The sequence below is a fragment of the Chrysoperla carnea genome, chromosome 2 (genome assembly GCF_905475395.1).
Source record: "Chrysoperla carnea chromosome 2, inChrCarn1.1, whole genome shotgun sequence".
In the NCBI taxonomy this organism is placed as follows: domain Eukaryota; kingdom Metazoa; phylum Arthropoda; class Insecta; order Neuroptera; family Chrysopidae; genus Chrysoperla; species Chrysoperla carnea.
Window position 1 is genome coordinate 82,695,228 of NC_058338.1, and position 10,305 is coordinate 82,705,532.

At 28.1% G+C, this 10,305-nt stretch overlaps 1 protein-coding gene across 1 annotated transcript; it reads right to left on the reverse strand.

Annotated features, from left to right (window-relative positions):
- Positions 1–968: 968 nt before the first annotated feature.
- LOC123292994 (cytochrome b5-related protein-like) lies at positions 969–10,021 on the reverse strand (the record flags this gene model as incomplete). The annotated part of the gene is made up of 6 exons (XM_044873708.1): positions 9,809–10,021; positions 7,626–7,913; positions 6,547–6,944; positions 4,249–4,437; positions 2,982–3,200; positions 969–1,251 (listed from the first exon to the last, which is right to left on the reverse strand). Coding segments are annotated over exons 2-6 (1,344 nt in total), but the record flags the coding sequence as incomplete, so codon positions are not given.
- Positions 10,022–10,305: the final 284 nt, after the last annotated feature.

Genomic DNA, 10,305 nt, shown 5'->3' on the forward strand with positions numbered 1-10,305 from the left:
TTAAAATTATATTAATGTTGTCTTCTTGTTAATTACATCGATGCATTCTTTCGGAAACTTATTCAAACTATACAAACAAATGTGGATAATAGTTAGAACGTAGAAAAAAGTGTTTTAAATTTAAAGTAAGAAGTATTTTTAATAGAAAACACAGATTTCCAATTGAAAGTTTTACATTTTTTATTAATTCGTAGACTATAAAGTAGGTGGTACTTTAACTTCATTGTCTCGTGGACCGCTTAAAAGCTTTATAAATGGCCTAAAGTTTAAGTATTGCATTAATTTTGGGGCATCATTTACACAGGGTAGTTCAAGGTATAACAGGAAAGACTTCATAAAATGTTAAATAATGTTAAAATAATAGCAATTTCGTAACAGGCTTATACATGGGAATGTGTTATTCTCTAGTGGAAGTTCTACGGGAAGTAAAAGATTAGAAAAAACCGAAATTATTGTGCATATTACCAAAACGGCTACTTAGATATTTTTTTTCAAAACAGGGTGATTGGACACCTGATCTGTCGCTGGTTAACGTAATTTATCACCATAGGCCTTAAGATCATACGTGTCAAATTTCCAATTTTTCTAAGCAAGCGTTTTACAATATTCACAAAAATATTATTTTTATTAAAAAATTTCTTCATTTCGAGTGAATTTTTGCCGTCCTGTCCAGCAAAGCATTTTCGACAAAGTTTTCGACCAAATCATTGAGAATTTTTTCAAATTTCTGATGTACATTTTTTTATTTTTTTTTACAAATGTTAAGTTTAAAAAAATTACCCTGTATAGGCAGGCACAGAAGAGGTTGAGGATTTAACAGAAATAAAAAACGTCCAAATTGTTTTCTAACTTAGGTATATTTACAATATCTACTGACTAGTTAACAATAAAAAATTATAGAATTTATATAATTACTAATATTATAATATTTAAAATAAAATATTTTAATTTGATTTATTTTTATTATAATAATAATTAATTGGTTTATCGTTTGGTTTAATACGTATTAATTGTTTAAATTGTCCAATAATTAATTCAAGTTGCGATTTCATTCGTAATTCTACATTAAATTCTTTCATTGTTTCTTTAACAACTGGTAAAAGTTTTGGTAATAACGCATGATCAACTGTTGGGAATAAATGATGTAATGCATGTTCACCGAAATTTGTTAAGACTAAAAATTGATTTCCATTGATATCAGTACGATCCATCACTGCATCCAATTGGCCTAAACCCCAATCTCTATCCTCCCTGAAATTAAATTCGTTATTAATCAATTATAAAATGTTTTAAATAATTGACTGTTAACTCGTCACCGAAAAACATAATCTGTTTTTTACAGTCTGCCAATGATAGGAGACCCGTTTTATGCATAGTTAAGTATTAACATTTGTTTGTAAATCTGCCTTTCATATTAATACAATTCAAGACTATTCAATACACTATAAACTTATTGGCAGACGGTTTTCTCCTGTACAAACTTTAACTTTACTAATATTAGTTGGTAAAAAACACATTGTGAAATAATGTTAAAGTTAGTACGCGAAAAAACTATCTGCCAATAAATTTTTTTTGTACTATTTTTTTGTAGTATATAACAGTCTTGCCTTTTATTCAATTGAATGACAGACTGTAAAAAGTTTTTCTCTTTGATTTACAAATATTAATTTTTAACCATGCCTTAAATCGTTATGAAGGTTACTGTAAAAATAGATGTTTTTCTGTCACGCGCTGACAGTCTATAATCTAAGTGCAGTAAAACCAGACGATATTTCCCCGCAAGACTAAAAAATTTTCATGTTGTTCAATTTCATATTTAGATTTAACAACCTCCAAAAATTTTCCATCATTATAAACTTTGTACGTATTTTCAAATTTTGTACATTTAGGAAATACAAAAAGAAGAAAGCTTATAGACTAGTTATAATATTTAAAGAAGGCCTCAGAAAAACTTTTAGAAGCATTTCATATTACTTTTGGGCAAAAGTTCTCTTCCCCCTATTTCGCCCCTGCTGAATCCGCATATGCCGGTTGCCCAATCGTAATCTCGACCGGAAGTGAGATATCGAAGATGGCGGCCAGATTTTTGCCCCTATTTTTAGTGTTCTCTATATAATTCCAAAACTATGCATTTTTTTAGAATTATAACAGAATAATCAGAAGTTACCAAAGATCAGAATCAATTATCTAATTATTATGTAATAATAACCTATGTAATAATAATTAGGTAATTGATTCTGATCTTTGGTAACTTGATTATTCTGTTATAAATAAGAAAATGTCTATCTTCAGAACTTGATAAACGAAAACTTGATACATAATTAAATAATACATAATTTAAAACGAAAGAAACATAATTCTTACCGGGTGTCCCACAACACCTCTATTACCGATAAGTTGTTTTGCGATTCGCTTCCGGACTATTGTGAATGTAATTGACTTGTCCTTTCAAACTACCTTCAAACCATTATGAGAACTAGACAGAGCAAATTGGCGAAAAATGCAGTTTTCTCTTTTTTGAATTTTTAAGATTTGTGAGTGAACGATATGGCCTAAAGACATCGTTCTTTGCTTATATTAAAGCTAATTACATTTACTTTAACATCTTTTCCCATGAATTCACCCATAAAATGAGTATTTTCCTCGATATCTGAGTCGAAAATATACCAAGTATGAAAATTTCACTTTTTTCGAAAAAATTGCCAATATTTGGTGAGCTGTATCTCAGTAAGAATTAAACCTACAGAGCTGATTTTGTTCTCAATTTTGATCTATTTTTTCCGAAGCTATTTTTTCTTAGATTCCTTTCCTTGTGAAAACGTTTCTGCTTACTTTGAGAGAACCTTACTCAAACGTTTCTGGATTGACGTCGAGTTAAATACTATAAGGTCAGTGTCACAAAAAAGTCAGTGTAAAATTTTAATATGTGGTACTGACAGAGACAGATTCATCAACTCTACAAAACTAAAAAAATATCTTACCGTGGTGTATCGCCTTCATGGAAAATATGTGGATGGTGATGTGCAGCATTTAAACCAACAAACGCAAAATGAAAACTTGCAACACAAATAATTATTGCAAACCAAAATAGAACATTTAAAAATGATGCACCGCTAACTAAATACATGAGTGTTGGTAAAATTCCTCCAATCAAATATTCCCATTTAAATGGGATTTCACCAAGAATAAGACGAATTGTCCTAAAAAAATAATAGATCAGTAAAACAGTAAAACAGTACAATATGCTTGAATCAACGAACGAAATATTGATAAGGTTACGTTGTATTTCGTATTTGTATTGAAAACCTTTGAAATGTGCTTTTCGCCTCTTTGGTAAAACAAATAATAATAGTTGAACACCCGGGTAAAAAAAATTATATTGAATTATATATCTTCATATATAATTATATATGATTCATATATAATTCTATAAGTATAATTATATATAATCATATATAATTATATAAAATTATATATTATAATAGGGAATATTCATGAAATTTATATTTGGTTCAAATATTTTTTTTTCCGTAACTTTATTGGCTGGACAATTCAACTAAACCATTATTTTAGTAATTAATTACTTTTTAATTACTTAAAATTAATTAATAAAAGTACAAATTCAGTGAGAAAAATTCAAAATTTCTAAAACGGGAAATTCAAATTTTTAAACGGACGTGACATCATAGTACTGGCTTGTCAAATTTGTTGACATACTGCATGACATTAATTACTTACATTTGGTATGATATTACATTAATTTCTATTATTCTAAGGCTTTTTATTAGAAAACTTAATGATAACGAGTGTAAATTCTATGTTGTAAATTCATTTGATTAAAGTGTTAATTATACATTGAACTGTTACCAATTGACAGATCACGTACTTATATGTCATCAACAGAAAACGCCAAAAAACTGCGATTAAATATCTCAAAATTATGATGTATTTTAAATATTTTTTTACACTTAATTACAGCATTTTTAAGCAGTATTTATATTTTTTACTTTGTTATAACGGTGCAAACAATGAATTAAATATATAAAAAAATACATGAATATTCCCAATTTTTGTCATTTTTTTATGATTATATATAGTTATATTAGAAATTTATCATTACGCTTAGTGTGAGTACACTTTTTTCACAGCAAGAATTAGAACTATGTTATATACCCTATTTTTATGATTTTTAAGATTGGCTTTTGATTTGGTTAAATATTACCAATGGAAAAAAAAGTTCTAACTTACCTTACGATGGCTGGAGCAAAAAAGAATGCGAAGTAAATGATAAAGCTGTATACCATTGGGAAATACCTAGCGAAAAAAGATTTTTGTAGTGGCAAATATTGTAAAAATGGTTCAACCACTATAATTTCATAGTCTTGTAGTGTATTTGTAAATAAATGATGACTTAAGACATGTGTTATTCTCCATTCGCTAAAATAAAAAATAAAAACAAGTGAAATAAACGATTGACAGAGCTCATTGATGAAATATTCTGTATAGACAATGTTGAATATGAGTTCTTGCTTGCATTATTTTTAATAAATTCGATAAGTTTAAAAAAAACAACAAATTTATTTGTTCTAGTTTTTGTAAATTTTGAAAATATTTTAAAGAAAACTTTTTTTGTTAAATCCAGTTAACTTTTGTAGCATAAAATTTAAAACATGGTTTAGGTAGCACAAAAGAGTTTAAATTGAATTAAATTTTGTAATTCAATTTAAATATTAATCGAAGAATTTATTTATGCAAACAGAAAATTGATTATATTGTTAAAAATTTAACAATATAATCAATTTTTTTGAAATATAATACTATACAAGGTAACAAGATTATCATATTATATCACAAACTTTATTCAAGATATTATATTTATTAACGTTACAATGTTGAATCAAGTTTGTTGTGGATGTAAGAGTACCAAGGGAAATTAAAATAAAAAGCTTGCTTTTTTTATATGAATAAGTCTACGCCATTTCTGGAAATTTTAGAGGGGGGGGGGTTGTCCGATTATTTAAATAAATAAATGACTTCAAAAGTAATCATAATTAACATTGGTTTAATGGTAAAACGTAGATGGATGACATATATGTTTTCATAGATTTCTCCAAAACTTGTTGGTGGAAATTAAAAAAAACTATTTACATTAAAGTTAAAACCTTAATAAATTATTGAAAACAAAAAATCCCGTTGTGCCCGACTAATTAAGGATGTATGAGCACGGAAGTGGGGACACAAATTTATTATGTTATAACTTAACAATATAAGTCAAAAAGTAAGAATACAATTTTTCGATATCTGGAGACTTTCAAAGTATAGTAAATTTAAAATTAGTTTAATTATTTAGTTTTCGATATTTCGAAAACAAAGGCAGACGCCGAAAAATTTTATTGTTATTTTTCATCATCAAAGTTGAAAATAAGGTACAAATAATTTGAATCCTAACTCTAAAATTGCTTTGATGCTCGTACTACCTTAATAAACATATTACATGCTCATTGATGCCCGGGGTGAATTTTTGGATGACAAACATGAAATCTAAGACATTCTTTAATTGCTCCCGAGGTATGTATACTAGTTTTATGCTTGACAGAGGCGGAACGCGGCAACTTCGCTAAGCCCGGCGGGACAAAAGTTGACTCTTTCCGTCTAGAGGGGAGAAAATATACTTTTTGCTATACCTTTACCGAAAGTATAATTTTCGATACTATAATCAATTCACCATTTCGTAAAATTTCCCAACCTTACGATTAAGGTCATCCAAAGATATTTCGTAGAAAACTATAAAAAAAATGACTTTTTAGTTGGTATACTGAGGCGGGCAGTACCGAGGAGGTATTGACACTTATGAATCAGATACCCTTTTTCTATGCCGATTATTTTGGACATCATACTTGCATACTGAAATTTTGAAGTTAAACCTTAGAGCCTTTCATGGTCATTTCAGAGTCACGTGAATATGTAGACTAAATAGATTTTGTATCTTATATATTTAAACGAGCAATTCTTGTATATATATATATATATATATATATATATATATATATATATATATATATATATATATATCAACGATCTTGGAAATGGCTCCAAGATTTTCATGAAAATGAGTATGTAGGGGTTTTTTGGGGCGATAAGTCGATCTAGCTAGGTTTCATTTATCAGAAATGTCCTTTTATCCGTCTTTTCGTGAAAAATTCATCAGACATCTATTGGTGTATAACGTAGTTAATGAAATACAATGCAAATTATAACATAACAAAAAGGAGGCGTTTGAGTAGTCTAAAGTGAAAAAAATTCATCAGACATCTATTGGTGTATAACGTAGTTAATGAAATACAATGCAAATTATAACATAACAAAAAGGAGGCGTTTGAGTAGTCTAAAGTGAAAAATATGACTCTTGCTGACATCTATTGGCGAATAACCGAGCAAAGCTCGGTCATCCAGATATTAAGGTATAATGTGGGCATTTGAACCTTACTTTATTATTGGTAAAATAACCTTTCCGTAAATTGACTAAAAATTGAAGAATTAACTTACCTCATAGACATTAATGATATATTAAAATAATACATTCGAAAATTATCTTTTTGATGGAAAAAATTATGTGCTGATATCGTACACATAGATAAACATAATGCAGAAATTAATGCACAAATATAACTTTGAAACATAGCAGACATTATACCAAAACCATATGCACCAATTAACAATAGATCAGAAATATAAACACTTGTAGTTTTCTTATGATTTCTTTGTAATTCTTTTAAAATTGGTGCTGTTTTCCTTTTTAACGTACGGTAAAAACCGTTTTCCTCAAAAGTGAATGGTGAATTTCTTGGCCCTTTTGCATCACGTACATAGTATTTTGGTAAAATTCTATCCGCTGCATTTGATGATATATGATGTGATTCGAATGCTTCAGTAATATCAGTACCCTATTTAAAAAAACATAAATTAATATGGCAATATTAAAATGAAATTTTACCTCAGTATTTCGCTCTAGCTGATGATACCGAATTTCAATGGAATGTCCAAAACTGGTGGTGGTATCAATTGTTTATAGCATTTTTTTATAAAAGAAATGCTACTTTTTCATATTGCGAGTTTACCTAGCAAAATTTTGGCTCATTTAATTACTAAAATTAAAAATTTGATAAATACTTAATTAAGAAACAGGCAGATTTAAACTTAAAATCTCTAAAACAGGTCAAATTTCTATTAAATTTATAATAACCGACTTCATTGACCGCTTTATAGAGCAGACCATAAACTATAAATCGTTATTAAACGACTCTGGAGAAAATTTTTTTATATAGATAGAATAAAATTTTCAAAGGAAGAAGGTATTTTTCTTGTTTCAGGAAACTTTTGTCTTATTTTGAGTCAAGAAAATAGTTTTTGGTGTCTTTCATATAAAATCATCCTAAGAACATTCTAAAATTTCCAAACAACGTCTGCCAAAGGTGCATACCTCCCCTTCTTTTCATTACCCTTATCCTATTTATGGCATTATCTGTACAATGTATGTATTGCTAAAAAAAAAGAATTGCCCCATTCTTTGTCGAAGGTAAAAAATCCAAAAATATTATATGATTATATCTATTATTTAAGCTTACTTGTGATGTTTCTATCCAGAATTTTCCACCAGGATGCTTCTCCATAAATGTAGATAAATCGTATAACTTGTTGTGTACACGCCATAATCCTTCAGCATTGTCATCTAATCGTTTCCCTTTAATCCACATATCAGGTACAGGTTTCTTCATTATTCGTATTGATGGATATTTTAATTCTGGATAACTAACTTTATGGTCCGGTATTGGTCCATTAAATATTTCATTGCCAGCTATTTTTTCTGAATTGGGCGGCATTTTGCTTCGTGTAAATTATGCTATTCAATATACCTATAACAAATAATTCTAGATTAATTTAAATATGAGAAGTTGAAATCCTGTCATTTTCATGCCTTGTGACCCTGTGAACTTTTATTCAGAATGACTGAAAAAGTTCGACCGAAATGCAGATTACATATAATTTGTGCGAGGTCCATTTACGTTGAGAAGCTTATTTCAGTATTTAACTATCAAAAATCCTAATTTTCTTGGTCTAACATATAGGAAAGCAATCAAGCATAATGGCACAGATGACAGTGTTGCTATTTGTATACATTTTGTCACTATCTGATGCCTTTGTAAAATTAATTTGATTATGATTTATGACGTTAAATGTTTGTTTACAGTAAAATCACCTCAATATGAACTTGACTGCATATTAAATTCAAAATAGTGTAGTTACTTCATATATGTAAAAAAATCTTTGGTGATAATAAAACTTGAAAAACTTGAGTTGAATAAAACAATAAAATTGCTTCATTTTTAAGAAACTGTCTAGACGATTCAAAGGCTTTGAATTATTTTTATACAGGTGCGCTATTATATCCTATACTATAATAATTAATTGCAACTTTGTAAAAAAAAAAGATTAAAAATAATTACTCCGGAAAATAGTTATTTGTTTGATGTTTATTTACCTTCAAATTATATCTTTCGTGTTTCTATTAATTTTTATTCTCTGGATTTTATAATCAGGGTCTGATCAGGGTTAATTTGTGTCTCATGCAAAACCTACAAGGTTCCTCCCTTTACTTTGTTCCATTTCAATTACAAAAAAAAAAGTTCCTATTTCTCACTTTTTTATGTACAAACGTTTTGATCAAATTAAATGGAAAATATTAGATAATTTTCTATCGTAAGCCTGGCTAAGCCAGTGAAACTGTTCTGTAAAACTATTGAAAAAATTTGTAGTTGTAGTACTTATTTGTATTTTGTAAAAGTAGTCTTTTATTTTTTGTGCTCGTTTTTCGTAGCGCTCTGTTCAGTCGCATATAATACCTAAAGCCGGTACTGATTCGTTTTTACCACAATATATAATTTCAGAATATATTGTGGTAAAAACAACGGTACCCCATGTGCCTATTAAAATTCAACATAATTTACATTTAATATAAATATCGGCATCTTTTGTAGACTAAAATCTTTGATATTTTTACCCTGCTCCCTGTAGTACTATACAAAGAAAATGAAAGAAACCGCTCGCATTTTGTAAAACCTCATGGAATGTGTTTTTTAGGTGTCAAATTTCATTAGTAAACATTAGTTAATAAAAAATAAATTGTTAATTAAATGGAAGAACGATCAATGTTAAGTTCATTTAAAAATTAGGCAACTTGTATGACGTAAATGTTAAATGTTTGTCAAATAATCGAAAACTATTATCCATATATAACGTATACGTAATTCAAGTTGCCTATTAGTCAACTTTAACATTAACCGTTTTATTGAATTAACAATTGATTGTTTATAAACAATTAGAAACATTTATACCACCTACCCATGCGTTACTAATGATATTTAACACCTAAGAAACACATTCCATGAGGTTTTAGCAAAATGCGAGCGGTTTCTTCCATTTTACTTTAACTGTACTATGTGTAATAAACAGTCTCGTGATTGAACTTCAAAAGAGGCGAATATACAGCAATTTTTACAGTAAATTTTCGACGTAGTAACGATGTATTCTCAAGGACTAAAAAGAAGGTCTTTATTGACAGATTTTTATTACGGGGGAGGCTAATTTTTAAAACTGCCTACGAGTGCAAAATTTTTTAATCCGCGTCTGTGTATAGTCCACTCACATCCGCGATCGAATAATTTTCAACGAAAAAGAAAATTTTTTTTAAATACTTATGTTAACAAAACTAGATTTACTTTAAAAAACACACTTTAAAATAAAAACTTACCTTAAAAAAAGATGCAAATTTATTTATAATATCCGGCAATGAAAAAAAAATTGAATGCTTAATAACATTTACTATCAGCCAATGAGCGTAACAATCATAACACAAAAGTTGTCAACAATGTACGAGCATGTATATTATAAATAACTTTCAAGAAAATAATGATTAAACTATTTTGAAATTTTGTTCAAAAATGAACTTACTGTAATGGTGTTATCAGTTTAGTATAACTAATATTTAGTTCAGTTCTTAAATACTATATAAAATTTAATAATGAATGACTTTTGACTTTTCAGCAAAACATATATAAAATAATATTTTTTTTTATGTTAATATTATTATTATTAATTTCCTGACATGCAACCATCGTGCTACTCCTGAAAATAGACAAGCAAATTTTATGAAATCTTTATGTATTGAAATTTTTATAATGTGTTATAAGAATAATCGGATAAAATGGCAATTTATAGACAAAATCTAAATTTAGGATATGTTTATTA